Source organism: Erpetoichthys calabaricus, chromosome 9 (genome assembly GCF_900747795.2).
Source record: "Erpetoichthys calabaricus chromosome 9, fErpCal1.3, whole genome shotgun sequence".
Classification (NCBI taxonomy): domain Eukaryota; kingdom Metazoa; phylum Chordata; class Cladistia; order Polypteriformes; family Polypteridae; genus Erpetoichthys; species Erpetoichthys calabaricus.
Window position 1 is genome coordinate 9,180,589 of NC_041402.2, and position 22,076 is coordinate 9,202,664.

Sequence of the window (22,076 nt, forward strand, 5' to 3'; positions counted from 1 at the left end):
GGGTTTCTTCTGGGATCAGTATTGGGATTAGTATTACTATTTGGAATTGATTGAATAATTTTGTTTTTTTGATTTCTAGATTGTTTTACTAAGATTTCTCACTTTGATAAAAGGTACTTTAATCCTTCTGGTTTTAACTCTTGCATGTTGTTTTTGCCCCTCCTCAAACCGCCACCTTACTGTGGTGGAGGGGTTTGCGTGTCCCAATGATCCTAGGAGCTCTGTTGTCTGGGGCCTTTATGCCCCTGGTAGGGCCACCCAAGGCAAACTGGTCCTAGGTGAGGGATGAGACAAAGAGTGGTTATACAAACCTCCTATGACGAATAAAAAATTTGGACGGCGTTTTCCTCGCCCGGACGCGGGTCACCGGGTCCCCCTCTGGAGCCAGGCCTGGAGGTGGGGCTCGATGGCGAGCGCCTGGTGGCCGGGCTTGCACCCATGGGGCTCGGCCGGGGCACAGCCTGAAGAGGGCAACGTGGGTCCCCCTTCCCATGGGCTCACCACCTATGGGAGGGGGCCAAGGAGGTCGGGTGCAGTGTGAGTTGGGTGGTGGCCGAAGGCGGGGACCTTGGCGGTCCGATCCTCGGCTACAGAAGCTGGCTCTTGGACGTGGAATGTCACCTCTCTGAAGGGGAAGGAGCCTGAGCTTGTGCGTGAGGTTGAGAGGTTTCATGTTCAAGCATAGGGGTGTTCATATGTGCACTTGGCACCAGGACACCGTAGGCCTCAGTTCGATGATCGACTTTGTGGTCGTGTCGTCGGACTTGCGGCCACATGTCTTGCATCATCATTCTCCAACTTTTGGCAACACAAAATTCAACATATATAGCACAATTTTCTTTTGCCCTTGGCTCTCTAACTTGTATAGTACCTGTCATGGCTTTGCAGCATCTTCTGTGACGGTGTAGTCCTGAGTCATTCCTGTCCAGTTGTCCTTAACGATGAACTCGCATTCTGTCCCTCAGCGGTACAATCTTATTCCATCCTTTCAACTGGGCCTTTAAAAGCATCAACTTTTTCTAATGTGATGTTTATTTACATTGGAGCAAAATAAACTTGGGTTCTCATCCAGACATTTGGTCACAGTTCCAGTTTATTTTAACTTTAGATATGGGCTTTTTCAGGGGAGTAGCTATTTTTATAGCCATTCCTTGACTTGTGAAGGTCAACACACTTTTCTCTCATTTGAATTGTGTCTTCTCTTATCTTTCCCATGTTGATAAATGATTAAGGGAATTTGGCCTCCGGGCCACTTCATATTTATACCCCAGTGAGGCAGGAAGTTATGGATCACTGCCTGAAAGTTCATACACACTCTGGTCAACTTAAAAAATAAGATATAAGTTGAACAAAATTTTTCAGTTACACTTTGTTCATAAGAGTTTCTGTGATTTCAAATAATCATGGCATACAGTATGCTGTTTTGTTAAAAATATTTCTCGATGTGGGATTATTTTTTCTCACTTAGACTTCTTTCAATGTTTTCAGTGTGAGATTAAGGTAATTCAACAAAAGGTTAGCTTTTTATAACTCTCCTCATCTCCTCGACCTTAACCAGGATTACCAATAATTGTGGAGGGGAGTGCATATATTTAGTCCTAATAATCTTCAAATACAGATACCACCACTCAATACTCTGAGATCAGAAAAATTGAAACACCACTGCCTAGATATAGAGGATGCCAGAAACTCACTCCAGGGTGGGAAAATTGCAGGCCCAGATGGCTATCCAGCTGAGTTTAATAAAATACCAGTTGCGGCGTACTGCACGATAACATGCAGTGAATACACTTGACTTACAGTTTTCATCCTCTTTCTCTGTACAATTAGCATTCACTTGCTCTGAGGTTGATGCGCTTGCTGGTTCCTAAGCAGCTCTTGTTTTCTCCACTCTACCGTCCCGCTTCTTCTCTTCTTCCGTCATCATCTTTTCACATTAAAACTGATTAAGTCCGTTTTTGTGTTGCAATTACTTCGTACATTTTCCTTAATTTTTCACTTAAGATGGCACTTAAGTGTTCAATCTGCCTCAAGAATAATTTAAGATATGAAGCGGTTGAGGAAGTGATGGCGAAGGTGGTAGGGATGAGAATGGTGCTCATACGCATGCTCCACATGGCTGTCCTGCTGCACGCTGCTGAGAGTTGATTCTACAATAAAATAAAAATAAAAAGAGTAATAAAAATCTTCACCCCGAAAGCAAACAGTAGAGGTCACGTAGTATATGTGTACTAAATTTCAAGTCAATAGGTCAAATGGTTTGTGAGCTACAGGTGATTTAAAATCCTGAACAGACAAACGAACAGCCACGGTAGCGTATTATAGAAGATTTTCAACAAAGTTGACTCTGTTATTATTAATAATGTTTACAGAGGCTAATTATTCCACCAACCGCTAATAACTGTTTCCAAAGAAAAATAAAGACTTCCTGCATTGTGTATTATGTTGTTATACAGTGGAACCTCGGTTTGCAAGCATAATTCGTTCCGGAAACATGCTCGCAGTTCAAAGCACTCATATATCAAAGTGAATTTCCCCATAAGAAATAATGGAAACTCAGATGATTTGTTCCACAACCCAAAACTATTCATATAAAAATGATTAATACAAAATATAAAGTAAAAATACATAAAACAAATTAACTTGCACTTTACCTTTGAAAAGAATCATGGCTGGTGTGAGTGAGTTTCTAAACTCTTGTGGGATTGCACCCAACGGGACGACACGCGGAAGAGCGTCCCAAAGCAATCGCAGTCTCCCAGCGCTGTAGCAGTTCTCCGCAAAAGTGAATCCGAAAAGATCGCGGACATGCTATAAGCGCTTGCCATCAATGGGTGATACAAGGAACATTATAAATGTGCAGGGCCCTGCCTGACTGCTGTGTCTGTGTATAAATAACCGCGGTGTTGCTGTTTCAAGCTGAATAAAGCTGGTGTTGCTAAAGTACTGAGACTCAGCTTCGTGTTTTAGGGTGCAAGATGGGGAATCGCACGTCACAGCACACACAAGCGCGCGCGCAAGCACACATACACACACACACGAGCGCGCACACAGTCACAATGCTAATGCTGTAGTAAACACTATACGTTCATACGGATGTTGACTATATGAGTGAGGCACGCCGACTCAGACGGAGAATAGGAGACGATTGCCCACAATCCCGCCGTGAGATGGGAGAGAAGAACCATCAGCTCAGTTGTGATCACATGACGCTCAGCAGACAAACTACTCGTACTGTAAGACCTCGCTTGTTTATCAAGTGAAAATTTATTAAAAATTTTTGCTCGTCTTGCAAAACACTCGTAAACCAAGTTACTCGCAAACCGAGGTTCCACTGTACTATGTTTCGTTATTAAGTTTAATGTCACTGTTCACTGTGCCCACTGTTATGGACTCATTCATACAGGCAGACCAAGTATGGTACACAGGGGCACAGCATCAGTATTTAGAATTGCCGAGCCAAGCACAGGACTAGAGAGCCAAAGACAACTGGAGAACTGAATAGTCAGCCTAAAGACAGACTAGTATATTTCTGTCTTCTGTCAGCACACCATTCTCTTTCCTTGTTGGGAGAATGAGAACTGTATGTAGGCATTGTGTTATTCCTCTATTTTTGAAGGCGGGGTTTGAGTCCTTTCCTGTCCTTGTTTGGATCCGGAGCCAAGAGCCTGCACATGGAGCAACCAGAATATAAGAATGGACCTATGGCCAACACACTTGAAGCTGCTGGGCGGAAGAATATGTCTTCCGTCCGAGGCCGGGCAGAAGGTTATGTCTTTCGTCCGGTGAAAATCCTTTCAGCGTGGCGATGAAAGATGGCAGACTGCATAGGTCAAGACTCCCACATTGCTTGATATGTCTGTCATAAGCTTCCCGTCTGGAATAACACATGAACCCGTCAGTAAAGAGCTTGATTTTCCTTTTTACTTCTCGTGTAATCTTTTAACCGTCATATTGCATGCTGGGGGGATAATACATTTTTTATTTATAATTATTTAAGTTCAGGTTAATTAAAACGCTGCAATTAAAAAGAACACATTTCCAGAGAGCTAATGCCTCTTAAGGAAACATATGTAGACCAATTTCACCTCTGAATAATGATGTAAAGGTAAAGTGACATTCTTAGCAAGACGGACCGAGGACGTGCTCCCTCAGTAATACCACCAGACCAAACCTTTCACTGAAAACTCAGACTAATTCAAATTTGAGTGAGGTACTTGACAACGGAGCCCAGTATCACCAGTGCTTTTTGCATAAGCCATTAAGCCATTGGCTATCAATCCCCAGAAGAAACGAGAGATAAATGGGGTTATCAGAGAAGGACTTGAACAGAAAATATCACTTTATGCAGACTATATAGTATGTAACATATCAGTCCCACAACCATCCCTATCTTGTTGTTCCAGGTGCTGAAATCCACAAGAGGCCTTCTGTACAATATTGAGACGATATTTTTCATGGCATTGTGTTTAGGCGACAAATGGTTTGAGAAGTTCAACCATGGTTAGACAAGTTTAAGCTCAAGATATAGTGGGACGCTCATCCACTATGGACAACAACATTGAGCAAGTCTGTAATAATAATAATAATATGAATGATAATCATTTACATCTACAGTATATAGTGCTTTTCTTCTTACTCAAAGTGCTTTTCGTACTGAGTGGGAAGCCACTAATGTGCAGCACTCACCTGGATGATGCAACAGCAGCAGTTTGTGTGCCAGTACTCTCACCACACATTAGCTATTATGTGTTGAAGTGGTGAAAGCAAGAGTGAGACATGAGAATGATGGGTGATAATTATTGGGCCAGAATGACTAGGCCATGGAGGGCAATTTAGCCTGAACATCCAGATACACCCTAATCTTTGCAAAGGATGCCCAGGGATCTTTTATGACCACAGAGAGTCAGGAGGTCAATTTTACATCTCATACGAAGGACGGAGTCATTTTTACAGCACAGCGTCCCTGTCACTGTACTGGGTCATTGGAATCCACACACAGACTACGGGGTAAGCGTCCCTTCTGGCCTCACCAACACCAACACCAAGCAATCAAAGTTTTTCCTAGATGGTCTCAATCCAAGTTCTGGCCGGGCCTGAACATGCTTAGCTTCAGGTGGGTGACATCTTCTGAAGTGCAGGTGGGCCTTTAAAGCTGCTGTATTTGCCATTGGTTATATTTAAGTTCCAACACCTTGGATATGTCCCATGTGTTTTGTGGATGGTCCCCCTGGGAGTGGTGCCACCTGCCAATCACCGCCAAGAGACTGTATTCCCATATTTCCTGGTGGGTCACTTTGAATGCACTCTGTAGTGAGTGCTTGTCCATCCATCCATCCATTTTCCAACCCACTGAATCCAAACACAGGGTCACGGGGGTCTGCTGGAGCCAATCCCAGCCAACACAGGGCACAAGGAAGGAACCAATCCCAGGCAGGGTGCCAACCCACCGCAGGACACACACAAACACACCCACACACCAAGCACACACTAGGGCCAATTTTAGAATCACCAATCCACCTAACCTGCATGTCTTTGGACTGTGGGAGGAAACCGGAGCGCCCGGAGGAAACCCACGCAGACACGGGGAGAATATGCAAACTCCACGCAGGGAGGACCCGGGAAGCGAACCCAGGTCTCCAGATCTCCCAACTGCGAGGCAGCAGCACTACCCACTGCGCCACCGTGCCGCCCAGTGAGTGCTTGTGTTTCACCCAAATGAAGGGTGATTACCAAGAAGAAGGAGGGAGGAAGTAAAGTAGGTACTGAAAACAAAAAATGGAAAGGTAACAGGACTGGGTGAAAACCAGCAGAAGAGTGGAAGAATTTAGAATAAGAGACAGAAGATGTGTTGTAGGATCTAATGCAGAAGATCTATGAACAGGAGAGAATAGCAGAGGAGTGGAGGATCAGTGGGATTGTACTCATTTATAAGGAGAAGGGCAATTTTCAGGATTGTTGAAACTATAGAAGGATAAAGCAGGGAAATTTCCTAAAGATAGGTTTAGGAAAGAGACCACCACAGGGGAAGAACAGTTTGGTTTTATGCAGGGAGAGGAACAACTAATGCAGTTTTTTCATTGGCACAGCTGATAGAGAAACATCAAGAAAAACAAAAAGGATTTGGAGAAGGTGGCACATCAAGATGTCTGGAGACATGATAGAGAAAGGAGGACCAGGCAAGGGTTTGAGGATTGTTCAGGATATGTATGAGGGAATGAGGACTCAGGTTAAAAACAGTGTTGGAGTAACGGACATGATCTTAGTTAGAGGAGGTCAGCAGCAGGGATCTTCTTGAAAGTCCTTTTCTCTTTGATTTGGTTAAGGAGGTGTGTTGACTCATGGGGCAAAAGACCAATGCCCCGGTGCAGGATGTTTGCTGATGACATTGTATTGAGTAGCACCAGAAAAGAGAAAGTGCAGAGGAAGCTGGAAGAATGGAGAAGAGCTTTGGAGGACAGAGGATTGAAGGTAGATAGGATGAAGGCAGAATACAGTATATGAGGCTTAATGAGGATCAGGATTTAGAAGTTAGCCTGCAGAGGTAGAAAAGAGTGGAGAAGTTTAAACATCTAGGATCAGTGATAGCTTAAGAAGGAAAAGAAGATTCAGAGATAACACATAGAGTGCAGTATGGATGGAAGAATTGAAAGAAGGTATCAGGTGTATTGTGTGATCGAAGAATTCAGGCAAAGGTTCAAGGTAAGGTTTATAAGACCAGCAAAGACATATGGATCTGAGACATGGGCAGTAAACGGGGTACAGGAGAAGAAGGTAGATGTGGCAGAATGAGAATGTGGAGATGGATGTATGGAGTTACAAAATAGGACAGAATAAGAAATAAGACGATCAGAGGTACAACACAACTGGGAGATATATGAATATCTAAGAAAGTCCAGGAAAGTAGATTAAAGTGGTATGAACATGTGATGAGGAGAGACAATGAAAATGTGGGCAAAAAAGTGATGGAAATGGAAGTGCAAGGGAAGAGAAAGCGAGGAAGGCCAAAGCGGAGGTGTGGATGGATAAAGTAAAAGAAGATCTGAAGGAAAAGGATTTGACTGAGGAGGTGGTGCAAGACTGAGATGTTTGGAGATGGTTGATCAAGCAGAAGAGAAAGAAGAACAACAACAACAAGGTTCAAACATTAATAATGATAACACTGTCAAACTACTCACAAGCAGTGCTTGCGTTGGAAAGAAACATCACATTAGAAAATGTTGATGCTTTTAAAGGCCCAGTTTGAGAGAATGGAATGAGATTGTACTGCTGAGGACAGAATGCGTGTGCATCGTTAAGGACAACTCGACAGGAATAACTCAGAAGATGCTGCAAAGCCATGACAGGCACTATATAAATTAAACAGAGAGCCAACGGAAAAGAAAATTGTGCTATATACATTGAATAGATAAGAGAAGCAATAGAGGGAAGGAAAGATAACAGTCTTTGATTTTCTATGTATGCAATATTATTATATAGTGCCTTTTTATCTATCTATTTGCCTGCCTGTCAATCCACTAAAACACATTAAAGGATTAGAGAGTAACATTAGAACAAAGTTTCAGCCAAATAAAGAAATGTGTTTTGCTGTTCCTACTTGGCAGGTTTTTCTTCCGATGCTATTAGCCCGTTTCTTTTTTTCTTGTTGCCATTTTGAGGTTTACATATAATGAGAGTCGTTTCTTCTAAGCTTTTGTACAGAATTGCCAATTGTTTAATTGGTGTTTTCATTTCCCTTAAACGATGCTCTCCAGCATTGCAAAAGATAGGAGAGAAGGAGGCTGAACTTCCTAAATTAAAGAGGCTGTACTACAGCAATTTGAAAAGCCACGACGGCGAGTTTTCTTTCAGTCAGTCTGTGAAGCCCAGACACTGCAGCGGCGTATCGAGTATTAACCCGCAAGACTGGCTTCAATGGCTGTGTGTGTCTGCTGAGCCTGTCTCGCTCTGGTGTATTAGATCTGGAAAAAGAGATGAGGCCATGACTCAAGATGACAGAAGTCATTGGGCCTTGGCGGTGGGGTGACAGATTGGCTTCTGCTCTTTTTGTGAAGCAGAACACAGTAAAGGATTGAAAGAGAAATTTTTAAGGAGCTTCACAAAGTTCTATTTTAGGATTCAGGATGTGTTCTTCAGTCTTTGCTTAACAGCACATTGTTACATCTAAGTTGTAAAAGAATGGAGCCAATGTGAGTATTTAGTTCAGTTTATTCTTAGTATGTGTAGTGCGCTGTACAGTGTGGCTATGGCTGAAGATGCTGCCTCCTCTCTCACCCCTTCATCATTAAAGTTTATTGGTTTTATGTGGCGTAATAAATAAGTGAAAAATGTATGTTCAACTTCGCAAAGTCGTGTGTACTTGGCTAATGTCTTCTTCTTCTTCTTCTTCTTTCGGCTGCTCCCGTTAGGGGTCGCCACAGTGGATCATCTTCTTCCATATCTTTCTGTCCTCTGGATCTTGTTCTGTTACACCCATCACCTGCATGTCCTCTCTGACCACATCCATAAACCTTCTCTTAGGCCTTCCTCTTTTTCTCTTGCCTGGCAGCTCTATCCTTAGTACCCTTCTCTCATTATACTCAGCATCTCTCCTCTGCACATGTCCAAACCAACTCAATCTCACCTCTCTGATTTTGTCACCCAACCGTCCAACTTGAGCTGACCCTCTAATGTCCTCATTTCTAATCCTATCCATCCTCGTCACACCCAATGCAAATCTTAGCATCTTTAACTCTGCTACCTCCAGCTCTGTCTCCTGCTTTCTGGTCAGTGCCACCGTCTCCAGCCCATATACCATAGCTGGTCTCAGTACCGTCCTGTAGACCTTCCCTTTCACTCTTGCTCATACCCGTCTGTCACAAATCACTCCTTACACTCTTCTCCACCCATTCCACCCTGCCTGCACTCTCTTTTTCACCTCTCTTCCACACTCCCCATTACTCTGTACTGTTGATCCCAAGTATTTAAACTCATCCATCTTCGCCAACTCTACTCCTTGCATCCTCACCATTCCACTGACCTCCTTCTCATTCACACACATGTATTCTGTCTTGTTCCTACTGACCTTCATTCTTCTCCTCTCTAGAGCATATCTCCACCTCTCCAGGGTCTCCTCAACCTGCTCCCTACTATTGCTACAGATCACAGTGTCATCAGCAAACATCGTAGTCCACAGGGACTCCTGTCTAATCTCGTCTGTCAACCTGTCCATCACCATTGCAAATAAGAAAGAGCTCAGAGTCGATCCCTGATGTAATCCTACCTCCGCCACTCCTACCGCAGACCTCACCACTGTCACACTTCCTCATACATATCTTGTACAACTTTTACGTACTTCTCTGCCACTCCCAACTTCCTCATACAATACCACAGCTCCTCTCAGTCACCCTGTCATATTCTTTCTCCAGGTCCACAAAGACACAATGCAACTCCTTCTGGCCTTCTCTCTACTTCTCCATCAACACCCTCAGAGCAAACATTACATCTGTGGTGCTCTTTCTTGGTATGAAACCATCCTGCTGCTCACTAATCATCACCTCACTTCTTAACCTAGCTTCCACTACTCTTTCCCATAACTCCATGCTGTGGCTCATCAGTTTTAGTGTACTTTTCTAATGTAGTTGTTAGACTTTTTATTTCAGGGCACTTAAGCCAATGTCATATTACACAACTGCTAGTTGGAGAGAATTTCAAACTTGATGATTGATCTCTTTGTTTGAGTATGTCAATTTGCAGGACTACAAATCGCTACGGGACAGTAAGATGATGTTCCAGCACCATTTCACATTTCCAATGTATCTCCTCTTTTTTTCTAACAGCCAATAATGTTCTGCCTGATGGAGTGGGTGCCACTTCAAAGGGTTTACATGTTGTCAGCATATAAAGTCTTCACCAAGGCAAAAAAAAAAGGATGCGAAGCCTCTAAAAACAAGCAAAGGAGCAGGCCAAACTGCCCAGCAGAGGCACACCTAATTAGTACCTTGCTGGCTTCATCCAGGACAGGCCCCAAAAAGAGGGATCTGGCAAAAGCAACTAGAAATATATAACAAAGACCCCACAAGAGGAGAGATGCCGGTAAACCCCTGGCTTGTAATAAAAAAGGGCAGACCGTAATCTTTATAAATGGATGATTTATTTAAAGAAAAGAAAAATACAAAGACCAGCTCAACAGAGCAATAACAACATTTATTTCTATAGCACATTTTCATATAAATAATGTAGCTCAAAGTGCTTTACATGATGAAGAAAGAGAAAAAAGACAAAATAAGAATTAAAATAAGGGAACACTAATTAACATAGAATAAAAGTAAGATCCGATGGCCAGGGAGGACAGGAAAAAAAAAAAAAAAAAAAACTCCAGTTGGCTGGTGAAAAAAAATAAAATCTGCAGGGGTACCAGACCACGAGACCACCCAGCCCCCTCTAGGCAGTCTACCTAACATAACTGACCTCATTCAGTCCTCGTGGTATTCAGGGTTCACATGGAAGGATTTGATGATGACGGTCATGTGGACTTCTGGCCTTTAATCCATCAATGGAGGGACATCACGGTGCTTTCATCAGTTGGTGGTGGTGGTGCAGATCACCACCACAGAAAACCGGAAAAAGAACAGAAGAGAAAGTAGGGGTTAGTACGGATTTTGAATATGAATACCAAGAATAATATCCATCCATCCATTTTCCAACCCGCTGAATCCAAACACAGGGTCACGGGGGTCTGCTGGAGCCAATCCCAGCCAACACAGGGCACAAGGCAGGAACCAATCCCGGGCAGGGTGCCAACCCACCGCAGCCAAGAATAATAATGATAATTAGTTGAATATACATAGCATCAGGATTAAACTAAGCTATGATAAAGCCATGTTAAAGTAATGTGTTTTCAGAAGTTTTTTTAAAGTGCTCCACTGTATTAGCCTGACGAATTCCTATTGGCAGGCTATTCCAGATGTTAGGTGCCTAACAGCAGAAGGCCGCCTCACCACTTCTTTTAAGTTTAGCTCTTGGAATTCTAAGCAGACACTCATTTGAAGATCTAAGGTTACAATTTGGAGTGTAAGGTATAAGACATTCTGAAATATAACTTGGAGGGAGATTATTGAAGGCTTTGTAGACCATAAGCAGGATTTAAAAGTCAATTCTAAATGACACAAGTAACCAATGTAGTGACATCAAAACTGAAGAAATGTGCTCAGATTTTCTTTTCCTAGTTAAGATTCTAGCAGCTGCATTCTGCACTCTTTACAATTGATTTATGTCTTTTTTGGGTGGTCTTGAGAGGAGAGCGTTACAGTAATCTAGTCAACTGAATACAAAAGCGTGAACTAATTTCTCAGCATCTTGCAATGTTATAAGAGGTCCAACTTTTGCTATATTTCTTAAGTGAAAAAAATGCTGTCCTAATAATCTGATTAATAAGTGATTTAAAATTCAGGTCAGAGTCAATAGTTACCCCTAAATTTTTACCTCCGTCTTGACTTTTAATCCTAATGCATCAAGTGTATTTCTAATAACCTCATTACATTATATCTATTATTGCCAATCACTAAAATTTCTGTTTTCTCTTTATTTAGTTTGAAAAAATTACTACTCATCCATTCAGAAACATAAGTTAGACATTGTGTCAGTGAATCAAGAGAGTCGGGGTCATCAGGCACTATTGATAAATACAGCTGTGTGTCATCAGCATACCTATGGTAGCTCAAGTTATGCCCCGAGATAACCTGACCTAACGGAAGCATGTAAATCGAAAAGAGCAGCGGACCCAGGATGGAGCCTTGTGGAACACTAATATAGAATATCATGGGTCTTTGAAGTATAATTATCACAACCAACAAAGAATTTTCTCCCTGCCAGGCAGGATTCAAACCAATTTAAGACACTGCCAGAGAGGCCCACCCATTGACTAAGGCAATTTCTAAGAATATTGTGATCAATGGTATCAAATGTGGCACTCAGATCTAAGAGGATGAGAACAGATAAACGGCCTCTGTCTGCATTTACCCGCAAGTCATTTACTACTTTAACGAGTGCAGTTTCTGTACTGTGATTTGTTCTGAAACCCGACTGAAACCTCAAGAATAGCAGGTTTATTGAGGTGATCATTAAGCTGCATAATGACTGCCTTCTCTAAAATTTTACTTAAAAAAGGCAGGTTAAAAATAGGTCTAAAATTTTCAAAAGCAGAGAACTCAAGATTATTTTTCTTGAGCAGGGGTTTAACTACAGCATTCTTAAAACAGTCTGGGAAGACCCCCTGTATCTAATGATGAGTTTACTATGTTAAGAATCCTATCAATTAGCACGGCCGACACTTCTTTGAAATAATTTGTTGGTATTGGGTCATGGACGAAGGTGGAGGGTCTCAGTTGAGAAATTATTTTATATAAATCAGGTAAATCTATCCTGCTGAAAGAATTTAATTTGTTTAAAATGGAGTACCGGGGTTTAAAAGATGCACAGGGAGTTGCCTATAAAGGCAATGCTAAGCAAACAAGACCTAAAATGATATGCAATAAATGTTATTCTTAAAACAGAGCGAGAATAATAAGAAAACCAGAAAATATGACAGCAATAAATAGCAATATTCATAAACGCGAATATCTTACTATTAGCCTGACTGCCTGTTTGCTTTGCATTACTTTTCTTTCTGAGAAACAACAAATGATAAACGAACGTTGTGATGTATTTTTAAATGTATATCAGACTTGCCAAAGGTGATGGTCACACACACTTCAGGCAGCTGTAGCTTGTGTCTGCGTGTCAAGTTATATAAATCTTGCTCAAGACTGACCAATAAATGAAGTATTTTTGGTTTATTTTTTCATACGGGTAATTTCTTGCAAACAAGTCCCAAAACGATATCCAATAACCAGAATCCTTAAGACTGAGCAAGGTTATTATAGTTAACGAAAACTAAAATCAAAACTGAAACTATTATTAAAAAAACATTTTCGTAAACTGAAATAAAATAATTAACAAAACCGAAATGAAAAACTAAAACGAAACGAAACTATTAAAGTAGCCGGAAAGAATAACTGAAATAAAATAATAATTTACTAAAATATTTTTAGTTTTTGTTTTTGAATGAATATTCTTGCCGTTAGTCTTTAACCCTTGTAAGTTTTAACTCTTAAACAGAAAGTCATCCACCACGAGCCGCCCGCATATATTCATCCAGTGAAAGGCGGCTGGTGACGAAGGGTGGCTGTTCACACAGCATTTGCGGTGACAGAGCAAGCTGAGTGCGGGTGCGTAAAATGTGAGAAATAGAAAGCGATTTGCGTGCCGCCTTTCTTTGCGCTTGTTGTATATCAAGATGTAATTCAAACGGCTGAAATCAGAATGTGCTTGTCAACAAAACATTTACCATATGAAGAGAAAAATCACGAGTGAGTAACGTTACAGTTTATTTCTCAGGTGTCTGCTTTTTGTTGATAGCAATTCACCTGCCACTTCACACTGGAGAAATCGTTTTTACTTTCTCATATACGAAGTATAGACAAAGTATAGTAATCTTGAAAAAATTCGACCAAGATATTTTGATGAATCTTGACGTTTTAGAGTAACCAGTGTCCAACAATATTGTTTTTTGGAATTGTGTGTGTGTGTGTACATGCGTGTGTGTGTCTGTTTTTGCATAAACACGATAACTCAAAAACGCAACTAGATAGATGGATGAAATTCGGCATGTGGTTGTTACGCCACAATTATAGATCTGTATTAACTTTTGGGCCAAATCCATCACCCGGAAGTGGTACTTTACCTGAACACATACTCGATTTTTTTTTTTATTTATACAGCTGCAGAGTCAGATTTGTTCCACTATACTTTTATAATAATTGTTCAATATATTATTAATTTGATTTGTTGTTGATGGTTCCTTAATGTACATAATATAAAAATATAATCATTGTCTTGCGGTTTACTCCTCAAATGTCCATCCCCATATCTGAGTATACAAGAAAATCTAGGGGAGAGCACTCCAGGTTTTTGAAAATAAAACAGCACTGATTGAGAGACTGACTAGGTCATCATACAAGGTCAGCATATTGTTGTTGACCAGTCACTTTTGCTTTAAAAACATTGTTTAACAACAAAGCGATACAAACAAAGGTAGACAGTCTGACAAGTGATGAAAAACTAAACATACTAAAGGGTTTTTGTATTTATTCCATATTTATTAATTTATCTTTTTCAGTTCATATTCACAACTCAAAATACCTGATATTGTGAAAGTAATCCATTAGTAGAATTATATTTTAAAATATTTGTCTCCCTTTTTTCAATGTTTTTCTCTATCTCTCAAAATAGATAGTTGAAATATCATATTCTTTTTGTTCTTAACATCAGCCTTATCATACATATTGCATACCAGGGATTTTTCCTGCCTTGCATCCAAACCTGCTGAGGTAGACTCCAGATTTCCTGCAATCCTACTGTGGATAAACAGGTTTAGATAATGTATATGTTGTTCTTAATCTCAGACTCTCTGAGATCTCTGTTGTTTTACGTCTGTCCGTACTCCTATTACCTGCTCTTGCTCTGCTCATTATGGGTTTACTGTCCTTTATGGTGGTCTATTCAAGTCTCACTGCCCCTAACCTTGACACTACATGCTTGTTGTTCTTTGTTTCCCTCAATACAGCTAGGTGGGGTCTGCATACTCATTCAAGTCTAAGAGCCCTGTTCTTCCTAAGCCCCTGTGATTTTCATGAGAAAATATTTTTAAAATGATAAAATTGTGTAAAATTGTTCATATTCAGTGTCTAGTTTTGATTATGCTTGTTTTTATCAGACAAAAACAAAACCAGATAGTAAACCAGGCAGTGTAGTAAGCTTCCACTAACATTAAACTCATATCCAAATCTGTTAAGTGTACAGTTCTGTCTGATTGTGACACAAAACTAACTCCGTAGGCACTCCATGCCATAATTACTAAAACTAAAATTGAAACTAATATATATAAAAATAAAATAGAAATGTCTTTGTGAAATAAAAACTAAACTAAAACTAAAAATACACAATGAAGGAAAACTAAAACTAAACTGAATTTCCAAGTAAGGTCAGAAAAAATATAGAAATAAAAACTAATATAAAAAAGCAAAACTATAATAACCTTGAGACTGAGTGAGAAAAATATCGGTACTAACAGTTAACGAATTATCTCCTATCCCTGAGCCTTCCCATCTCATTTGTATAGCTAGTGGGAGGGTCCAGGAGTGGTGATGTCATGGTGGCCCTGCCTCTTGGTCCAGGAGTGGTGATGTCATGGTGGCCCTGCCTCTTGGGGCTCCACCCACATAGAACAGGGAACAGCAGAACGTTTAAAGAGGCCAAACATAATCACAGAAGAACAAATGAAACCAATAGAAATAACATATAGACACTGTAGTCGTCCGAGCGAGTGAAGGTCTCAACACCAGGAGAATTTTGGAGTACCAACAAAGTCCTCCCTGTTTACTTGCAGACACAAACAAAAAACAATGCTCAATGGCATAAAAAATCAAACAAAAATTAATCACCATGTAAAGAAGGTGGCTGCTTACTTATCCACCTCAGGCCAACTGTTACAGAGCTCTTTCTTTTAGGTTGTCTCCCTATTAAGTGACACCTCCTTCTGGACGGTCATTCTTTTGTTGCCCAAGCACCAGAAGGAGCGGAGTCAGTTGCCCTCACTGGGCAGTTTATTGGAACTGTGGATGGATAAATTGAGAAAACAGTTAGCACCCTCTCTCAGTGTGGGGTGGTATCACATACCTGGGAAGAGCTTGGATGGTGATCCTCAGGCATGTATGTGTGACAAGATGAAAAATTATAACTGAAAAACAATACAACTTAAAATGCACAGAAATTCAACCTGCTACATAACACAGGTACAGCGAGCGAAGCTGCCATCTCTGCCTTTTTGTTAATCTTTTTTCCATTGTATTATAGCATGTAAAACATGAGACATAAGACAGATGAGCTTCTCTTCTGTTTGTGTGGTCCAGAACACTTGCACTCCAGATTCTTCATCCTACGCATGGTACTTACGATCAGGCGCTCACTGGTTGTTAGCTCTTGCACACACTGATTCTGCCCCCTACATCTAAAGACAAAATCAGACCTCTTGGGGTGGGTGTCAAACTGGTTGGACTGAGTTGCTGGGTATGTCTGACTGCATGATTAGCGATCCTGGGAACACACCGTGATGATCGTCTGTCTGGCTGATGTTATTTAAATGCTGAATACCAGTGCTGAAGAAAGCTGGAAAGGTTGTGAAATTTGACAAGGCCTTTACTCCACCTGTGACATTAGAGATATTGCTGCTGACTTCCACCACTAAAGTGTCCACCTGCAGCATGTGGTCAGCAATAAATAAAGGGAGAAATGCTTTATGACATGACACGACGTCCATCTCCAGACCCTGCGGCCTAGTCCACTGACATGAGGGTGACTCAAATGAAAACCTTAAATATTTGGACAGAGACAACTTTTTTCTAATTTTGGTTCTGTACATCACCACAATGAATTTTAAATGAAACAACACTGATGCAGTTGAAGTGCAGACTTTCAGCTTTAATTCAGTGGGGTGAACAGAACGATTACATAAAAATGTGAGGCAACTAAATCATTTTTTGAACACAATCCCTTCATTTCAGGGGCTCAAAAGTAATTGGACAATTGACTCAAAGGCTATTTCATGGGCAGGTGTGGGCAAGTCCGTCGTTATGTTATTATCAATTAAGCAGATAAAAGGCCTGGAGTTGATTTGAGGTGAGGTGCTTGCATGTGGAAGATTTTGCTGTGAACAGACAACATGCGGTCAAAGGAGCTCTCCATGCAGGTGAAAGGAGCCATCCTTAAGCTGCGAAAACAGAAAAAACCCATCCGAGAAATTACTACAATATTACGAGTGGCAAAATCTACAGTTTGGTACATCCTGCGAAAGAAAGCAAGCACTGGTGAACTCAGCAATGCAAAAAGACCTGGACGTCCACGGAAGACAACGGTGGTGGATGATCGCAGAATCATTTCCATGGTGAAGAGAAACCCCTTCACAACAGCCAACCAAGTGAACAACACTCTCCGGGGGTCGGCGTATCGATATCCAAGTCTACCATAAAGAGAAGACTGCATGAAAGTAAATACAGAGGGTGCACTGCAAGGTGCAAGCCACTCATAAGCCTCAAGAATAGAGAGGCTAGATTGGACTTTGCTAAAGAACATCTAAAAAAGCCAGCACAGTTCTGGAAAAACATTCTTTGGACAGATGAAACCAAGATCAACCTCTACCAGAATGATGGCAAGAAAAAAGTATGGAGAAGGTGTGGAACAGCTCATTATCCAAAGCATAGCACATCACCTGTAAAACACGGTGGAGGGAGGCAGTGTGATGGCTTGGGCATGCATGGCTGCCTGTGGCACTGGGACACTAGTGTTTATTGATGATGTGACACAGGACAGAAGCAGCCGAATGAATTCTGAAGTGTTCAGAGACATACTGTCTGCTCAAATCCAGCTCAATGCAGTCAAATTGATTCATGATACAGATGGACAATGACCCAAAACATACAGCCAAAGCAACCCAGGAGTTTATGAAAGCAAAGAAATGGAAAATTCTTGAATGTCCAAGTCAGTCACCTGATCTTAACCCAACTGAGCAGGCATTTCACTTGTTGAAGACTAAACTTCAGACAGAAAGGCCCACAAACAAACAGCAACTGAAAGCCGCTGCAGTAAAGGCCTGGCAGCGCATTAAAAAGGAGGAAGCCCAACATCTGGTGATGTCCACGAGTTCAAGACTTCAGGCTGTCATTGCCAGCAAAGGGTTTTCAACCAAGTATTAGAAATGAACATTTGATTTCCAGTTATTTAATTTCTCCAATTACTTTTGAGCCCCTGAAATGAAGGGATTGTGTACAAAAATGCTTTAGTTGCCTCACATTTTTATGCAATCGTTTTGTTCACCCCACTGAATTAAAGCTGAAAGTCTGCACTTCAACTGCATCGGAGTTGTTTCATTTCAAATTCATTGTGGTAATGTACAGAACCAAAATGAGAAAAAAGTTGTCTCTGTCCAAATATTTATGGACCTAACTGTATCTTTCTATTATATAGTGCCTTTCATATCTATCTATCTATCTATCTATCTATCTATCTATCTATCTATCTATCTATCTATCTATCTATCTATCTATCTATCTATCTATCAAATAGTGCCTTTCACATGTATCTATCTATCTGTCTGTCTGTCTATCTGTTATATAAGTGCCTTTCAGAGGGGTCTCCAGCAGGTGATAGCACAGTAGAGAAGAGCCACATGATGTCATAGCTGCAGTATAAAGTTGGCAACCCCACTGGAAACACTCCCACTAGCCCCCATTGATTATAACATCTTCGGACCACTCAAGGATGTGATGTGCAGAAGGACTTTCAAGTCAGATGAAGAGGTGCAGCATGAGTAGCTACACGCATGACCAAAAGATACTTTTTCTAGAGGAATCCATGCACTTTGTAAGCACTGGTGAAACTGTATCAAACACCATGGAGACGACGTAGATGAATTATACAGTTGTACGACAGATTTGTTGAAATTATTTCAAGATTTTCATTTGACTCACCCTTGTACAACATAACCCTGATTATAATCAGAACAAAGAGGAGTTGATCCCATAGTTGCTAGACTGGGATGTTTCATTCCCAATTGTGCTATTTTTAAATTGATTGTGAGTAAAAAACGTGGTTTGGGCGTGAGTCCTCATTTTGGACTGTTTTTCTTGAAATTGTGTGTAATTTTGTAAAGACTAAAAGTATCTACTTGCATTTCCATGCCGGTTTAGACTATTAAATCGCCTTTTTTTCCGTCTAAGCTAATGACAGTGAAATGTCACACAACCTTCTTCTAAAGTTTTTAAAGCCTGTCAATTTCACAATTGTTCAGCTCAGAAATAACCTTTTAACCATTTTCCCCTTGCAGATGCACATGGACTCAGCTCCCTCACTGTCTGTTATGTTGTTTCACCTGAAAAGATAAACAAATGCTACACGTTTAGCCAAATGGGTTCTCGTTATAATTTTATTTTTCTGCTGTTCAGTATATTTATTTTAAAAAATCCATTCAAAGGCTTCGCCCTGTGAGTTGCACATTAGCCATTCGGAATTATTACTCTCAAAAACGTAACTTGTTGGCCCCGCCTACTCATGCAAATTAAGGACAAATTAGATAGATAGATAGATAGATGGATAGATACTTTATTAATCCCAAGGGGAAATTCACATAAATAAATAAATTGGCCAGTCATAGGGGATGACATTCATGGATGTTTGTAGTTTGCTGGTTGGAATGTGTTTTTGAAATGGATTGATGAATATTGGGCAAGACTTTGTAGGATTAGGTGGGATTTCGATTGGGCTGTAAAGTGCCTGTCAAATCTGATCATCTGCTTATGCACAACAAACTCCAATTAAGACCACACTGTAAGAGGCCTCCAACCTGATGCTTTATGCTTATTCTTGTGATTTACCTTCTTTGTTGTTGTATTGCCAAATTCAGGATGGCAGTGTGGGGAAAAGGGCAAACCCATAGTCAAAAATTCGCTGGGGTTCTAAACCAAAAAAAAAAAAATGAAATGAACCAATACACCAATGCCTGAATGTTCATCAAAACTTGGTTGAATGACACAAAAGGTTCTAATTTCTTTTGAAGAGTTTTGCAGTAGCTTGGATCCCAGGAGTAATGTGCTACCATCTTAAATCCCTTCTGGGTGATGATGTTACTTTCACATGAGAAATGGATAAATAAGAGCAGAGAAGTGAAGTGTAAAGTCCTCGTCCCAGACTGTGACGTCCTGTTGTTTTATTCCACGCTGTGTGCTTTAATGAGATTCATTTGTTTTGTTTTTTTTTAGTTTCTGTTTCCCCAGTTTTATTAGTAATTGAATAAACCAGTGTCATCATCTGTCTCTCAAATGCATTATCTGGAATTAACGATGTGTGAATGGATTTGTTGTGTGGAAAATAAAACTGAAATTTGTCCTAAACATTATTATTATTATTTTTATAATACAGGTGAAATTTAGTGAATTGACGATAGACATGTTTCGAATGCTACAAGCACTGGAAAGGGAGCCTGTGAATCTGGCCACACAGATGAATAAGCCGGGAACTTTGGTAAGGAAACAATTTTGTTTTTGCACTTTGATTCTGAAGTGGGAAATAAACTTTAGAACTTTTGTATAATAGGGATGCGTTTCAGAAGATTAGGCTTCATAAAGTGACAGACTCTAATAATGTTTGGGACAGACACATTTTTCCTTAATTTCCCCCTCTACTCCCCAGTTTAGAATTACAAATCAGACAAGTCAGACTTGAGATTAAAGTGCAAATTGCAGACTTTCATTTAAGGGGATTTGTACACATTAAGGTCACACCACACTTTTTCTACATAGGCACCGTAATGTTAGGCACACAGCGATGGCAGGTCTGTTAAAGCCGTCATATTTAGGACTTTGTCACATATTTCTCACCTGCAATGACTGCTTGAAGTCAGCCATTCACAGACATCACCAGGTGCTGAGGGTCTTCTATGGTGATGCTCTGCCAAGCCTCTCATGCAGCCATCTTCAGCTTCTGCTTGTTTCAGGGGTTTGTTCCCTTAAGTGTTCTCTTTAGCATATGGAAGGCCTGCTATGTTGGATTTAAATTGGGTGGCTGTTGATTCAAGAAGTTTCCATTTTGTAGCTTTGACAAACTCCTGTGTTGCCTCAGCAGTATATTTGGCTCATTATCTTGTTGTAGGATGAAGTGTAGTCCAATGAGTTTGGAAGCATTTACTGGAACTTGAGCAGATCAGATGTTTCTACACAGCTCGGAATTCACTGTGCTACTGCCATCAGCGGCTCCATCATCAATAAAGAGAAGTGCCAGGACCTGTGGCAGCCATACATGCCCAAGCTGTAACACTGCCATCTCCATGTTTAACTTTTGGATTTTGGGCTAGTTCTTTTTGGTCTCCACAGTTTGCTCTTGCCATCACTCTGATGAGGTTCATCTTTGTCTCATCTGCCCCAAGACCTTTTCCCAGAATTCTGCAGGCTCTTTGAAGTCCTTTTTCATAAACTGTAATCTGGCCATCCTGTGTGTGTGGTTTGCAACTTGCAATGTTGCCACTGTACTTTTCTTCATGACGTCTTCTGCTGATAGTCGTCTCTGATACACACACATTGGCCCCCCTATTTCTGATCTGTCAGACAGGTGTTTGGGGCTTTCTCTTGACCATAGTGAGGATTCTTCTGTCGTCAGCAGTAGAGGTCATCTTCGGCCTACCGGTCCCTTTGCAATTACTGAGCTCACCAGTGTGTTCTTTCTTATTAATGGTATACCAGACATTTGACTTAGGTAATGGTAAGGTTTTACCGATGTTTCCAATGGTTTTATTCTCGTGTTTCAGCCTCATGATGGCTTCTTTGACTTTCATTGGTACAGCACTTGTCCTCATGTTGAACAATGGCAGCTAAAGACTCCAAAGGGTAGAAACAAGACGAGGAATATTATGAAGCCATGAAACCTACCTGAGTGATCACAAATACCTGTGATGCCAATTGTTCCAAACATTATTGTGCCCGTGTCAAAAAAGTGTGGTGACTGAAATGTCTGCAAATCCCCTTATATGAAAATCTGCAATGTGCACTTTAATCACAAGTTTGAATTGTTCATTCATTCATTCATTCATTATCCAACCTGCTGAATCCGAACACAGGGTCAAGGGGGTCTGCTGGAGCCAATCCCAGCCAACACAGGGCACAAGGCAGGAACCAATCCCGGGCAGGGTGCCAACCCACCGCAGAGTTTGAATTGTTTGATTTGTAATTTTACACTGTGGAGAAGAGGGGGAAATCAAAGAAAAATGTTCCATTCTTCCAATTGAATGGGATTGTAGTTACAAAGCAAATTCATTTTCCAAACCTCCTTATTCCAATTCAGTGTTGTGGTGAGTTGATGACTATGCCAGCAATAAACATTTTTAAAGAGTTATAAAAAATAAACAGAAAAGATTTGGGGTCCCAAGTAGCCCAATCTCTGTTTGCTGCTGATCT

General features: G+C 40.8%; 2 protein-coding genes across 2 annotated transcripts in view; one reads left to right on the forward strand and one right to left on the reverse strand.

Annotated features, from left to right (window-relative positions):
- The window catches only part of scai (suppressor of cancer cell invasion), a 404,273-nt gene that overhangs the window by 302,691 nt on the left and 79,506 nt on the right, over window positions 1–22,076 (forward strand). Inside the window, exon 11 of the mRNA XM_028809140.2 lies at window positions 20,050–20,151. Coding sequence (XP_028664973.1) covers window positions 20,050–20,151 — 102 coding nt within the window. The remainder of the gene's footprint in view (window positions 1–20,049; window positions 20,152–22,076) is intronic.
- LOC127529167 (uncharacterized) overlaps window positions 1–22,076 on the reverse strand; it is a 445,804-nt gene that overhangs the window by 225,932 nt on the left and 197,796 nt on the right. The window lies entirely within an intron of this gene.